Source organism: Ictidomys tridecemlineatus, chromosome 13 (assembly GCF_052094955.1).
Source record: "Ictidomys tridecemlineatus isolate mIctTri1 chromosome 13, mIctTri1.hap1, whole genome shotgun sequence".
Taxonomy (NCBI): domain Eukaryota; kingdom Metazoa; phylum Chordata; class Mammalia; order Rodentia; family Sciuridae; genus Ictidomys; species Ictidomys tridecemlineatus.
In genome coordinates, this window is record NC_135489.1 from 16,233,877 (window position 1) to 16,249,605 (window position 15,729).

At 46.1% G+C, this 15,729-nt stretch overlaps 1 protein-coding gene across 18 annotated transcripts in view; it reads right to left on the minus strand.

The window, feature by feature from the left end:
- The window catches only part of Znf532 (zinc finger protein 532), a 106,929-nt gene extending 96,301 nt beyond the window's left edge, over positions 1 to 10,628 (minus strand). For 3 of the 18 annotated variants that reach the window (XM_078029953.1, XM_078029952.1, XM_078029951.1), the window contains exons 1-3: positions 9,609 to 9,830; positions 8,003 to 8,084; positions 7,807 to 7,874 (exon numbers count right to left, since the gene is read on the minus strand). In XM_078029953.1, coding sequence (XP_077886079.1) covers positions 7,807 to 7,874; positions 8,003 to 8,016 — 82 coding nt within the window. In that variant the 5' untranslated portion in view covers positions 8,017 to 8,084; positions 9,609 to 9,830. Of the gene's footprint in view, positions 1 to 7,806; positions 7,917 to 8,002; positions 8,766 to 8,851; positions 9,056 to 9,608; positions 9,831 to 10,348 lie in introns of those variants that run through there. The other 15 variants (XM_078029945.1, XM_078029947.1, XM_021724961.3 and 12 more) reach the window with 12 other exon arrangements.
- Positions 10,629 to 15,729: the final 5,101 nt, after the last annotated feature.

A 15,729-nucleotide genomic window follows, 5' to 3' on the forward strand; every position in this document is an offset into this window, starting at 1 on the left:
TATGGTTTGGAATTTAAGAAGCTTGCTCCAGGTCTCAGTGCTAGTAAGCAGCAGAGCACAGGTTTATAACATTGAGGGTTAAGCAAACAGATTGATGTCACTGAGACCTGGGAATGGCATCTGGAAATCTCCATGGCCTTATCACACAGATTTAACAAGAACACTAAGAATAATCAGTTCTCCAACTTCCTCTCCTGCTCCTGCTATGTAAAATCAGTAAAACTGTTAAGGATCAGCTTATTAATTAAAGGTGAGTCTTAATTTGATTAACTCATGCTTTCAGGCTCATCAGATAAAAGGATTATAAATATGAATAGGATTATATACCACCAAAGCACATATGATAAATGTTGGAAGGCAAGAAAAAGCCATGATGGTGGCCACACTGGACCACAGGTCCAGATGCTGGGCTCCAGCTCAGACTGCTGTTAATGACCTGTCCCCCTGCCCCATTCAGGCTCACTGCAGAAAATTAGGAGATCATAAATATCTGAAGCATTTCAGCTACATGCTCCTTTAAAATAGAAGGCTTTTAATTTTCTGACCTGTTAAGTTGTTCAACAACCTATTTCTTACTATTCAGATCCCTAGAAAGAATCTGTTCCTCACAGAAGAAAATTATAAAATCAATACCCATTACCAGCCCCAAGAATCAGCTTCCGAAAGGAGTTTGTATCCCACAAAGAAAGGCTGATGATGAGAACAGTCAAGAACTACAACACCCCGGTTATCTTTAGATCCCTATGGATGAGTCCAGATGCCTGGAAGCTCTAATTATGTAAAGTTATGATAACTGAAAAGGAAACCATACAAAACCGGCATTTTCCATCCCTTGAGCCCATGGAGGAAAGGCTCTTTAGTAGGGAATACGTGGGGCAGCTAAGAAACCACACGGAATTTGTCTAAAATTACTTATTTTTCTGTCTCCAGATGTAGATTAAACAGAATCTGCTCTCACTGTTCATTCTAAAACACCAGAATTTAGAACTTCCTGCCTGAAGGAAATGATTTCAAAGAATTCTTTAAACTATGTTTGTTTATTGTTGGATTTTTCTCAGCACTTTCAATTTACTTCGCTTTTCTCCTTTTCAACGAGAATGTGAAACAAAAGCATTTCTCTAGCCCTTCTTCCTTTCAATTTGTATACTCACCCTAGTGCCCGGCAAAATTGTTTAAGACTTTTCAATGTGCTATTTCTAGAGACGTCTCTGGTGCCAATAACAGATTCTCTTCTGTCTGTGCTAACCAAGGTCAAGAAAAGCTGGCTAACTATGAAGGCCCTTAGTGTACCTCAAGAACCCGGAGGCACTTAACCACTGAGCTACATCCCCAGCCCTTTTTATTTTGAGACAGGGTCTGGCTAAGTTGCTTAGGGCCTTGTTAAGTTGCTGCAGCTGCTTTGAACTTGCAATCTTCCTGCCTCAGTCTCCAAAGTGCTGGGATTACAGGCGGGCCGACCATTTCCCCAATACACATTCTCACAGGGCAGTCCTCAATCAATCTGTGTGCCATTGCTGGCAGTGTCTCTGCTGCTTGGCAATGCTATGCCCTATGGGCTCCTCCTCCAGGTTGCCACACCTCTAAACCACCTTCCAGGCTCCCCCAAGACAGAACCACCCAGTGAAAGGAAGCATGAGCAAATCCTGCCTCCACTACCAGGCATGACCTAAAAGACCTTGGCCAGTGTCTCTGCCTCAGTTTCCCCCCACCGGTACTATGTGGATAATAATACACAGCTCCTTCTCTTGTTCCAGAATTAACGAGATAGCCTAAGTGAAGGGCTGCCACATACAGGTGCTAGCTACTAACAACATTTTCTACCTTTCTGAAAATGTTCTGTCCTCCAAATTGCTTTTGTATGTGTGTGCCAGGCTGGGAATAAAACCTAGAGCTTTGCACATGCTAGAAAAACACTCTACAACTGAGCCACACTCCTAGCCCTGCCCCCAACTTTCTGAAGCATGCATTTTAAGTTCTTCAACTACTCATCCCTCTTCATGCATGGGTTTTTACTACATAAGCCATTATTTTAGGGGACCCCAAACTCAATCCTTTTTTACACCTTTCTTCTATCATCTCTGTCCTTTGCTAATTATAGCTCACCACAGCAGTCTTCCCTTATCTGTGACTTTACTTTCCAAGGTTTCAGTTACCCGAGGTCAACAGCAGTCTGAAAACATTAAATGGAAAATTCCAGAGGTAATTAATATCGAGGCATGGTGGAACCTGTACCAACAGGCCTGTAATCCTAGTTACTCAGGAAGCTAAGGCAGGAGGACAGCAAGTTCAAGACCAGCCTCATAAACTTAGTGAGACCCTGTCTCAAAATAAAAGATAAAAAGGGCTGGGGGTATAGCTTAGTGGTAAACCATCCCTTAGCATTTCAATCCCCAGGATCCCCCGCAAAACACTAAATTTAACATAATTTATATTAGTATATTATAATTGCTGTCTTTTGTTATTGTTAATATCTTACTATGCCTAATTTACAAATTAAATTTTCCACAGTTATGTATGTATAGGGAAAAAAATAGCACAGGTAGGGTTCAGTCATTGCAAGGTTTCAGGTACTCACCAAAAGTCTCAGAACCTGTTCCCATGGATTAGGGGATACTACGGGGCTCAAACCTAAACCTCTAGACCAAACAACACTACTGAATCCCAGACCGAAGAGCCTGGAGGCAAAGGGTGCCTCCAGGGGCAATGAATCCAAATCTGAACTCACCACATTCATCCCCTCCCACCTCCATTCTCCAGTCTCTTCTGCCTTCTCACCCTGCCATCTCCTAGAAAGGACCAGCTGCCAAATAACCACAGGGGATACCTTGGCAGCATCCTCCATCCCTCCTTCTCCCATCACTCCCAACATCTAGTTGGGTACCACCGCACGCTCCTGGCCCCTTGTGCAGCCAAAACCTACCCCACAAGCAACACCCCAGATCTCTGTGGTTTCTCTCTCCCAAACTCCTGCAGTGGTCCCCTCATCTGACTTCCCTGCCTCGAGCCTCTGCAGCCTCCACTCCATCTTCCAATGTGCTGCCACAGGATCTTTGTGATGAAGGATGTCCTCCTGCCAATACTAGCTGAATAAAGAAATCCACAATGGAAGGGACTGTACACAAAAACCTTCTTCAGTCTGTCCCTTGACTGTCTCCCAGATACACTGACTGTGGGACCCAAACCCAACTGGTAGACTAAGCCCTTCCCTCCCGATGGCTACTCCCTCCACTCACATGCTCTGCCCAGCATATTATTCCCAGAGCTGTGGCCTTGCTGGTCTCACTGGTTCAGCTGAGAAGCAGCTTCTTCAGAGGTCCTCCCCTGACCCTTGGCACTGGACTGCCATTCACATTACTATCTATAGGTTACTTCCCACACTAGATTTTTTTCTATTGTTCCTTTTCCCTTTGTATTCCCAAGACCTAACCAAGGCTTGGTGCTCAGTAAACACTCAGGAAGCGTCTGTTAAATGGATGAAAGCATCCTCAAATTAACATTGCTGTTTCCCTCCTTGCTCTATGCCACCAGCACCTCTATTTGCTCTTCTTGATCCTAAAAGTTGTTTTATTTCCTTTCAAATCTCCCCTCTTCATTGCCTTGATAGTGCCTAAATATTTTTACTTCCTTACAAGGTATCAAAGCAGAACAATGACTTCAAATTTTAGAATGCCACCAATATTTTAGCTGTAGTCTAAATCAAATTATAATTAAGTAGTTGTTTACACACAACCAAGATCTCAACAAAAATCTCTGGAATCACTTTCCAAAATTTCAACTCTATTATTGAGTTGTATTTTATGGAACCTAAAGACAAATGTAAAAATTAAACTGCCAAGTGTTTCTGAAGAGATTAAAAACAATTGCTGGAGGAAATAAAGGATATTTTACCACTTGGAGTTTTGTGTTTCCACTTTTGGCTAATTCCGATTAGTTCAGGGTTATAAAGCATGTCATCCTATTAAAGAGTGTTCTCTCAGGATCATCTCCTGAATGTCTTTAATGTTTACCACCATCTCTTTCTTAGAAATCTTAACTGCAGCTGTCAAGGCCAGATCTTTTCTGTGAGTTATGATGAGCTGAATTTATTTTCATCCAAACCTCTTTCTTATGTCTATACCATATGACCCAACCAAGTATTTACAGAAGAGAAAGAGAAACTATGCACGTGGCTAGGATGTAGCTCAGTAGTAGAGCAATTGCCTAGCTGCCTAGCATGTGCAAAGCTCTGGGTTCAATATCCCCACACTGGAAAAAAAAAATAGAAAAGAAAAGAAAAAGAAACTATTTTCATGCTCAGCAGGCTGAGGCAGGAGGAACACCTCAGCTCAGGGACTTCAAGAACCAGCTTAGGCAATATAGTAAGACCTAGTCTCAAAAAAGCAAAAAGCAAACGATGTTCGCATGAAAACCTATACACAAATGTTTACAACAGCTTCTTTCCACCCCCTCCCCCCAACGATCCCAAAAACTGGAAACAACTCTGATATCCTTCAACCAGTGAGTGGATAAATATACTGTGGTACATCCATACAGTGGAATGCTACTCGGCAATCAAGATGCATCTTGCTAAGTCAAAGAAGCTATTTATATGACATTCTGGAAAAGACCAAACAATGGGGACAGAGAACAATGATTGCAGGAACAGAGGTGGAAGAAGTCTGGTTACAAATGGGTGGGCAACAGAAGGAAATTTTGGTGTGATGGAATGATTTTGCATTGATTGCAGTGGTACATACATAATTCCATACATGTCAAAACCCAAAGAGTTAATGGATTTCACTGTATGTAAATTAAAATTTTAAAGTTTATTCTTTTCTTTTTCTTTTTCTTTTTTTTTTTTTTAAGTACACTGGGGACTGAACCCAGGGCCTCACTAGAGCATACTAGGCAAGTACTCTACCACTGAGCTACATCCCCATCACTTTTTAAAAATTATTGTTTTGGGACAGGATCTCAATAGATTGCCCAGGCTGGCCTTGAACTTGCAATCCTCCTGCCTTGGCCTCTGGAACAGCTGGGAATACAGGCATGTACCACCATGCCTAGTAACAGTTAACTCTTTAATCATGACTTGGTTAAAGATCATCCCTAAAATATAATTAACACAAAGGTGTGGATTTCTGTAAGGTCCATCACGGCTGCTGCTGTTCTCATCCTGCCATACAGGATTAGGAAGGGATCTCAAGGGATGAGGAAGGCGCCACCCCTAATGTCTTGTAGATCTTTTCAGTTTCCCTTGCACTGGCATCCTTTATAAGGTTCCTCATCAAAGGCAACCTCCGCGTCAGCTGTGTGCTGTGAGGTGGCGGTCTACCAAGAACATGGGAAAGGTTGCTCAAAACCTGCAGACAAACTGCACTCCAGAGCAAAGCCCCGGAGTGCAGTTCAAGGGAAGAAATAGAGGGAGGGAGAGAACACAGATTCTAACTTTCCAACCTGTCCAAGCAAAGGTAGGAGCAAAAAAATTCCACTTACATGCTGGTTCCTCCTTCCTAGACCTCCCTTAAAAATGACTGGGGGTGGGGAGTCTGAACGAGGAAGAGAGACAGTGTTCCTGAACCAGGTTAGCTGAGAGTTCTAAAAGTCCTGGATCCAGTGTTCTCTAACTTGGAAAATGTGACTCTAAATTTCAGGCAGATGATAAAAATAATCAAGGATTCAACACCCAGTTACACATTTTTTCCAGTGTATGGCTAGGCCCACCCCACACAGCCCTGCTGCAAGGAGATGGCCCAAAGGTCCTCCTGGGAGACTGCCGCAGGCAACCCCAACCAGGCATCAGGCTTGGGCTCCAGCTACAGCACAGGCCCCGCCCCCAGTGTGGGTGCCTGGGTGTTCCCTCCTGGCTCTCCCAGGAAGGAACATGCCCTTACATATTCTCCAAAGCACGCTGGGAACCTCTCCCTGGAGGCCTGGGCCTGCTAGGTTGTTATAGCCCAGCCTGAGATCAACACCTGAGGCAAGCCCCGTCCATGGTGAGCTCATGATCACTGCCCTGGAGAACCAGCTCTCCAACCTTAAGCAGCATTTGCAGCTGGAAAGACTGGCCTAAATGCAAAACAAATGCTATTTTCAGGAGACTTCTGGGGGGAGGGGAGGAACAAAGCTAAAAACCACCAAAGAGTAAACCAGAACATTCCACGACATGCAGTGCCCAAAAAAGGTTTTTTAAATATATTCTCAAGAAACAGCCACTGCAAGGAGTGAGCTGTCAAAGTTAAATAAAAATCACTGACTCCAGAAAGACAGGAATGAAGGACTAAATGATAAAACTGCTTATTGTATTAAGCTAATTAAGGTTTATCATATTAGCCATCTGAGTTTTAGTTGGCACCAGAAACGCAGGAACAGCATATCATGCAACATGGATTCGGATCTGCTTTGCAAGCATATTTCTGCCACAGTCATCCACAGAACCTCTGGCAGTCGAAAATGAGGTAGAACTGAAAACCAATTTTAGCACAGTGATTTGCAAAGAATTTTGTTCCATCGTGTAAGCTATTTGCTGGTATATCTGTCCGAGATTACATTTATCTGTATTAAATACTGCATAAAGTATTCCAAGCTAACCATGCACTCCTGTTTCCCCTTTTGCCAGTTTTATCAGACAGGCACTGTTGTGCAGCCAAATGAAAAACATTTCAACAATAAAAACCCTTGCACACTGAACACCCTCACTGCAGATATGCTGCCCACCAACTGCCAGCACACAACTTAACCAATTCTAAGATTCTCGGCATTTCTGAAAATACTACTCTGCTGAACACAGAGAGGAACGAGATACCCACTTCAAAATGAGGGAGAAATGTATTTGCAATGTCTCCTATGGGCTCCTCTTGACTGTACTTTTACCAGACCAGCCGAAAGGCAGAACCAGTTCTGTTGCTGAGATCATGTCGGATCCAACTCTGGAGCGACTGGTTTCCTGTTTGGGGAAGTTGCAGTTCTTTTCACAAGGAACCCCAAGGCAAAATGTTTAGTGTTCCCTTCACAGCCTTTGTTCTTCTCTTTGCTACACTCCTTACTGCTCTCTCCTCTCCTCTCCTCTCCCCTCCTCTCCCACCTCTGGTTTGGGAAGGTGCATGAAAATGCCAGCTCAAATCTAACTGCAATCTTTTAAGGCATGAGACATTTTCCACCACCCATTCCAGCAGAGCTGAGAGTTAACAGGCATCTTTGCACAGATGAAGCCAGACTACCCGGTCTCCCCCTGGTCTTGCATTAGTATTCCACATTAAAATGTATGCCACAAATAATCCAATGGCGAACTCACCGTAGACAGCCCCCAAAATCAATAAGACATTCCACCACTTGACTCGGAGTGAAAAATCTTTCAGGTTAACACTGAGAGCATGGTAAAAGAAAGGTGATGAATGAACAAAAGGAGAATCTACCTCCAGGCTCCTCAAATCCTAGAAAGGTAGCCAGGCTGCCTCGATTTGGTGAAGCCCTTCCTTTTCTTATCATCATCAGGAAAATGCTACATGTGTACTGCTTCAGTCTAATGCAAAACAGCGCATTCTCCACAAGGCCCTGCCGCCTACCATTCTCTAAACTTGCCTCTTTCCAGGCCTGATTGTTCCAAATGCCCAGGGCACATGAGATTTAATGTGCATTCAGAGTTCACCTTGATAGCAATACCATCAAAAAGTCACTCGGATCCCATCAAATGTGGATAACATTAAGAGTATTTCTTCTCCACCATGAACCCCATTTTATCTCCAGGGTACCAGTCCACTGTCAGTCTGTGTTTGAATGGATCTGTAAATTAATATTTAAATTCATGCTCAAAACAGCACGTCTCACCTTGTGAACCTTGACCTTTTGGAAAGACTTTGGACCAGTGCTCAATTACTGTCACTCGGTTGCATTCTCTGCAAATATGAAAGGGTTAAAAGCAGCCCCAGTCAACAGGCCTACAAGGAAAAAAAAAAGACAGCATGTATGGCTAACAGCATCACTGGAAGGCATTTATGCTCATTTCCTAGAACAATATTGTTACCTTTTGGCCTTCATAATAGTCAGAAGTATCCCCAACACCCTTTAGTAGCTTCTAAAAGGAAAAGCACAAAACAGAACATACCCTGCAAGAGAAAAAAGGCATGCAAAGTAGCATTCTCCAGCAACAAACAAACTACCATTACAAATCCATCAGTTCACTCTGGTTTTGTTTTGTTAAAAACACAGAGAAGAGACTGCACAAACCAAGTGTCCCCACCCTAGCAAGGCACATTTTTTTCTTTAATAAGGGTCATAAATCTCAACTCCTTGTCCATCCCTTAAGCAAAAGAAAAAGGCAGGAAAAGCCCAAGTAATCTCAGACCCTGCAAACCTGCACCTTTTTTTCCATCGTCTCTACACAGGATCTTTTAGGGCTCCATTAGTCACGTACCAGTGCTGTGTGGTGTCTAAGTGTGCATTCACATACTGTGTTGGGATGGCACCTTCCTGCAAGCTCCTCTGCTTTTGGCTGCCATGAAGGGAGGAAGCTGCTATCCTACTGTAGTAGCTCAGTGACTGCATTGTGTTCAGGAGCTGATCTGCCTCAAACCAGTTTCAGCCGGTTCTGGTCACCCTACATAAAAAAGCTATGGCAACCCTCGCTGAGTTGCCAACAAGTCCCTGAAAATCATCAGCACAGGGGGGATCTCGCTGGGGGTTGCCTCTCCCTTTTAGGTCTTCCTGAGGAGGGGAAGGTCATCGTGTGTCCCCCCGCACCACACAAGCACACAGCCTTGGAAAGGCTCACCTCACAAGCCCCCCAGAGCCCCTGAGGGCTCTTTCCCCCTCCCCTTCACCCCGAAGCCCACCGCAGACACTGTTTCCCCCTCCTTCTCCTTCCCCCACTTACCTCCCACAACCTGGCTCAGATCTTTGTGTACGTGTGTGTCAGTGTGTGTTCTCTGTGTTGGTGGCTGACAAAGAGCCCCCAAGAAAGCAATCTATGTGTGTCTCCTCACACAGGATGCGTCGGCTGCAGGAGCCGGCCTGGCCTCCTAGCAGAGTGGTGCTGGCTTGTTGACCAGGCTCCTCTCTGCCTGTCACCCCCACCCCACCCAGCCCCCTCCTCCCTTCCGTCCCTCTCCTCTCTCTCCCAGCCCTGTCACCATCACCAGCAGCCCCCCCAGTCTCCTCCTCCTCCTCCAACCTTCTCTTCTTTCAAGCACCTGGGGGGAGAAGTCCAAATCCCTTCACCTCAGGGTAGAACTCTGGGGATGTCTGAGGAGGGTGGGGGGAGCCAATGAAGGGGCAGTGGGGGAGAGGGGACACAGAGGCCTTGGAAAAATCATCTGTGCACAGCCAGCGCTGGGTAGGTGGGGGGAGCGCCCGCGCTCACGTGGCCCCCTCTCTGAGCCGGTGGGGCCTAGCAAAACCGGCCCTTCCTCGGCCCCCCAAGGAAGCTGGCGGGGCGCGAAGGCCAGCTGTCCCTAGGGCGAGGGTGGGACAGGCCACTGCAGTCAGGCCCAGGGGCCTGAGCCTCGCGCGCTCACCCCGACCCGCTGGGGTGGCACGAGGGGCGGCTCCCCCGCCTCTCCCGGCGCCCACCCGCGCCCCTGGCTCGCCCCGGCCGCCCCCTGGTCGCCCCCGCCGCAGAGGCGCACACCCACCCCCGGCCCGGGGTTGGCCTTCGCAGCGGTCAAGCCCGGGCGTCTGGGCCGCAGCTCGGATGACCTTTGTTCCGCGCGGCGCCGCCGGCGGCTGCTGCTGCTGTGGCGGCTGCTGCTGTCGTCGGAGCGGCGGCGGCGGCGGCTTCCATGTTACGGGCGTGTCATCCGCATTCCCGCAGCCGGGGTCTGAGTGTGCGTGTGCGGTGCAGCGGCCTCGCCGCCGCCCCGGCTGCCGGGCTCCCGGGCCGCCACCGCCGCCGCCGCCGCGGCCTCGCCGTGCGCCCGGCCGGCCCCGCGCCTTCCCGGGCGCCGCGCTCTAGGCCGCGCGGCGGCGGCGGCGGCCGGCCCGCCACGCCGGGGCCTACGGCTGGGGGTGCGGGCCCGGGCGGCGGCGGCGGCGGCTCGGCCCGGGCGGCGAGCGAACAAAAGGGAGCGCGGGCGAGGGGGAGGGGGCGTGGGGGAAGGGAGACTCGGGAGCCAGGCGGCGGCGGGAGCGCGAAGCCCCGCGGCCGGCGGGCGCCGACGCCCGGCCGCTGCCGAGCCCGAGCCCCGCGGCGGCGGAGAGGCGCCCCGCAGACCTGCCAAGTCTCGCCCCTACGGGCTGCCGCCTCGCAGCTTCGCCCCGGAGAGCAGAGCGGGTGGTGGTGGTGGTGAGGGGCCGGAGGGAGGGCTGCTTTTTTTTTCAAACGACATTTCAGACTCTCACCCAGTCCTTTCCATGGCCCCAAGCCGCGACTTACTCGAGTGGAAGGAAGCAAGGCCTCGCCAAAGATGGTTGAAAAAGACCGTGAGCCTCTCTCTACCCAGGATCTTGAAGCCAAGGTGGTGTTCTGTTCTCCTCGTAATGGTGGCAAATAAGTAAGAAGAGAGCACGCTATCTTCGGATAAATTGAGTCTGAAATCCTCCCTGGAGGTGAAGGAAGGGGCTCTCCTCTGGTTAGTTAGTGGTTTGGAGCCCTTTTCGCCTTAAACTGAGCCACAAAAGAATGGAAGACACCCCCTGGGGTGGGGAGAAAGCCCTGGTGTAAAAGACACACGTTTTGCTTTCAGAGAAAAAGCCACTGGGGCCAGATTGAAACATGGCATGTTCAGTTCATGTAGGTTTTTTTTTTTTTTTTAAATGGGGGAATGATATTGAGTAAACAAGATGTAATAGCTGGATCTTTAAATTCTCGAAGGGAGATGGTGTTCAAATGTAACAAGCACATATTGTACATACAGCAGGTGCTCATAGCTTACAGAACACAAAAAGGATACATACGTAAACCCACCAAAGGCCACGAGGGCTATACTCGGAGCCCATCCGAGAGCGAGACAATGTATTTCCATTCCAGATGAAGTGTGCTGTTTCCAGCCCCGTGCCCTGGTTCCTACATTGTTCACAGACGTGTACTCCATTGAAAGGATTTTAAAATGAGAGACAAACCCCCATGTCAAAGTAATTGTGCTGAACGCTGGAAATAGGACAAAATGGAAGGAGCTGAAAAAATGTCACCATTACCTTCCCAAAAGGCTCACTCCTGTTTGATCCGACTCTGAAGACACTAATAGACTGGAGTAGCAGTGAAGACTCCCAGCATAGAAAGTATTCCTATATGTTTTATTTTAAATTATATTGATAGCTAGGTCTGCAAAGTGTGCACAAAAGTTTCATTCTAAATGTCAGTATTCCCCTCTTGCATTAACTCTCATGGAGGAAGCCATTGTTCTCTAACACTGAAGTAAATTTCAAGTAGCGTTTTTTGCTCTTTAGGACTTCTCATGCAAACAACCCAAATTATTGTCTCACAGAAGAGTTGTCTTTAATTTCAAACAGCAAATTGAAGTTGCACAGAAGTTGGAATACACAGCTACATATTTACACACGTTTAGAAAGACCTATGTACAATCTGCAAATTTTGCCAGCACATTTATCATTGTTCCAAGATGATGAAATTGAAACTCTCATCTTCTTTTAGCTGGAAAACAATGCCACTACTCTGTGTGTTGAGTTTCAACTTTACCTGGGCTTGATTTCATTTGAAAAGAAGGCTTTTTTTCCTTCTCCCAAAGGTGGGCCCTTATTAATATGCATGTACAAAACATTATGTGCACTAAAGAGCATTCAAGGACCTGCTCATTTGAAATCTTGATGCGCTGGGGATATTACAATGTATGGAATTTCATAATTTACGTGCCATAGTAAATCCTAGCTTTCATGGATTTGGAATCTTTGTTTACTTAAAACTCTGCTTCCCCTCCCCCATTCTCTTTGAGGGGAAAGCACAGCAAAGCAGCATTTGAATGGTGACAAGAGTTGTACTCCCAAAATCAAAGTCTGAATTGCTTATCATTAGGAGTCTTCTACAACTGCCTCGTGGCTTCAAAATGTCAAATACTGTATGAGCAGAGCTCTGTATAACCCAATGTTTTGATCAACCGTAGTCTGGAGGAAATTTGATTTAAAAGCACAATTCTTCATTTGCACAAACAGCAACAGATAACATTGCCTCTGCTTTTCAATTCCACAAACAACCAAAAAGTAAAAGATAATCATTTCTAGCAGATTATCTCAGTTCTATCTTTACAAGGATTTCAGAGATGTTCCTTTGCCAGGTTGACTCAACAGTTAAAAGCAAAGCATCCATCTTAGTCCATTCTGCAATAATCATCGAATTTCTCAGCTGAAAAAGCTTTCATTCCAAGTTTTAAAAAAAGACACTACCTCTCTACCATAAAAAATATTAAAAAATTAAGGTTCATTATATTGTTCTACATATGCAAAGCTATCTTGTGTACCAGTATACTTTGAACAACAATAAAACAGTAATTTGACTACAAAAATGAAATATAACTATTATCTGAATGTAGCAGATAGGGAAGGGCAGAACAAAGAAACCATATGATTCACATGCCAAATAGAAACTAAAGGAATTCCAAATCCTTTGGGATTTTGTTGTTGCTGTTTTTATTGCTAACTATCAATGTCTTGGTTATTCCTCCAATCAGTGTATTGCAAAATCCCAGATTCTTTTTTTTTTTTTTTTTTAAGTCTTTTGTGGTTGGAAGCCGGCTTTGTAGAAGCATGTCGATATCATTCTTTCCCTCCAAATTCCACTATGAAATTGGGAAATTCCTTTGTCAGGCAGAGCACACAAAAGGTGTGCTCCTGAAGGGGAGTGGGGGGGGGGGGGCGAGTGGAGAAAGAAAAGGCTTTTCTTTATCTCACCATCAAAGGCCTTGCAAAGTACTCCTGAACTGAGCAGCCCCAAGACTTGGACTGCACATTTTTAGCTAAAAATCAAGCTAGGCCTAGGTATTTATAGAGAGGTTAACATGTAAAATTTGTTAGCATATTTCTAAAAGAATTATTATAATGTTTGACCGTAGAATAATAATTTCAAGATTTGCAGCAGAGTGGCTTTTTAAACATCAACCTATTGAAAGAATTAGGATTTTTTTCTAAATTTCCAAAAACATACCCTTGAAAGAAATCATAACCAGGTTTAATTTATTACCGGCCTGCCAGAAATAGACTGAGGAAAGAATTTGCCCTATCCTTTGTTAGTGATTTCATAAATAGACTTTCTATAGCAAAACTGCCTCTCCTTTTCTGAGCCTCAATTTGGAAACCCCACAAAGGACTTTTTCTGGGAGACCTGCAGGGGTGGGGGTTGGGCTCAGAGTTGGGCATTATTTAGGAGGCCCCTGGATATTTGAATGACCTCCTAGGTCCTGGCTACTGGCTGGATCCATTCATTCTTACCTCCTGCTGTCTCTTTAGGCCTAAATGCTGGGAAGCTGGACTTGTCCAAGGAAAGAGAGGGTAGAGACAAAGGAAAGTGGATAATTTCCATAAGCAAAACCTTGGGGAATTAAAGGAAAGCCAGAAGTACCAGGTTTGGGATAGCAGTTAAGAGTCATCTTCAGAAACTATGGCCCAAAGAAAGAGTCTGTTGAGAACCTTGTAAGACTTACTAACCCTTGTAAAATTTCACATCACAGCTGGGCTTCCCTAAAAGGAATGGGTTTGGATTTGTTTCCCAGCCTCTAAATCCAAGAGGAAGGACAGAGAAAGAAGCAGTTAGGAAGGTGTCTGAGAAACAGAAGAGCCATCAGGCTTAATCTTTTGAGGACCAACCAGAAAAAGAAGAGGACCCACAGCACTTGGGGATTGAGTTCCTCTTGAGAAGGGATCTCAAGGATCTTACGGGATACAGAGACCACCTGGACACCATGCATGTGTCTTAGCATCCCAACAGCTCCATCCATACACAATGCTTTGCACATCCCATTGTTGACAGGAGCTAACCAAACCCACAGGAACCTGAAAGTAAATGTCCTAAATTAAACTTAAGATCTTTGCCATGATATCAGATACTGTAGTTTTCTGTCCTGGGTCTCTCTTCAAGGAATTCACCTCCAACTCTAAGCTGCTGGGAAAGATAGTTTCTGACCACTCACAGCTGAGTCTCTCACTGCACAGGGCTTTGGCCACTTTCTTATGACAGCTCTTGGGATCTGCCCCACCCAGCAGTGCACCCCTTCCCAAAGAGCAGCCAACCTCTGTGCTAGCACAAATGAGGACCATGATGAAGGAGATGAGCAGCAAACTTCAGATCAGCAAGCTTTTCTTTATTCAGGATTGAGTGAGGAATCAATGGGTTGAATGCCTGGCATGGCTCATTTTGGGGACAGAAAACGGTGGTAGCCTTAGGCAAGATCTGGGTCATATATATAGGCCTGCCTCCTTTAGGGTGGGAAAGAACGGGGTTCATTCCTGGGGTTCACTGTATTGGGGTCTCCGCAGATCCATTAGGATGGGACAAGAATGTGAATAGGGAATTACCTGGGGCTTACAGTATTGGGGTCAGATGACCCATTAGGGGGTGTGGGGGGGGGGTCCAGGTGCCAGTCAGTTCCTTTGGTGTTCCTTAACTCTGGTTGAGGTCTGGACCTTTAAATGACAAAAACTTCAATTTTACCCCCATAAAGCAGGTGGGGGAACAGCTACGGATGCGGGGAAAGTCGTTGGGCTTATTTTCCACATCCTTCACTCTGGCGGAAACAGAGATAGAAAGCCTTGCCCCTCTTCCCTGAATTTGGGCCAACCCTAAGGAGCCACCCACTCTCCACAGCTCCTCATCCACTGGCTCTGGCCTGAATCACCACAGCATTGGGTCAACTTCTTTCCAAACCTGCCTGCTCACTCCCTCACAGGTTTATCTCCAGAGATTTCTCAGTCTACTTGTGGGTAATTCAGCCTGACGCACTCACCTAACCAGATCTCCCATCTCAGCTACTGCTTTCTCTGAAAATGGTATTTATTTCCTCTCATCCACCCCCATCAGCATGTGCTGGGCAGGCTCTACTTCCCTTGTATTGATCCCAATCCCTCCTCTCCACAGCTGTCACCCAGTTTAGAATTTGTCCCTGTGCAGCTAGGGTTGTGGCTCAGTGGTAGAGTGCTTGCCCAGCATGTGTGAGGCACTGGGTTCGATTCTCAGTGCCACATATAAATAAATGAATAAAATAAAGGCCCATCAATGTCTAATAAATAAATTTTTAAAAACCTTAAAAAAAAAAAACAAAAAAAAGAATTTGTCCCTAACTGGTCTCCCGACTCCACCCATTCCCCATCCCCCTCCCTGGCCTCTTCCTGCTCACATTCCCAGATCCAGACTTGCTGAACTTTCTGTTCCCTTGCCTGTGGCCTGTTTCCTCCTCCTCCGTCAAGCCTGCACAGATGTTGTTCCCTCTTTCTGAATGAGTCTCTCCACCTTCCCTACCTCCTCCATCTACTGCCTGCAAACCTTCAGGTCTAACTAAATGTCTGTCACTCATGCATAGAAGTCTCCCTCACTCACCTCCCCTCACATGAAAACCGAGTTTGGGTGCCCTGACATGTGTTGCTAGGTTGTTTTCACCTGAAACCTGAGATTTAGCTGACTGTGTCTTCCAAAGGACAAGAAGCCTGTGAGGGCAGGGACAATGACACTCAGGCCCACTGGGGTCTCCACTGTACCATCATTATTAGCAAGATATTTAAAAATTAAGTGATTGGAACATCAGTTTTAGCAGGAACAGGGTTTTTGTTTGTTTGTTTTAATGACATTTAAAGATAAAATACGATCAAATACTT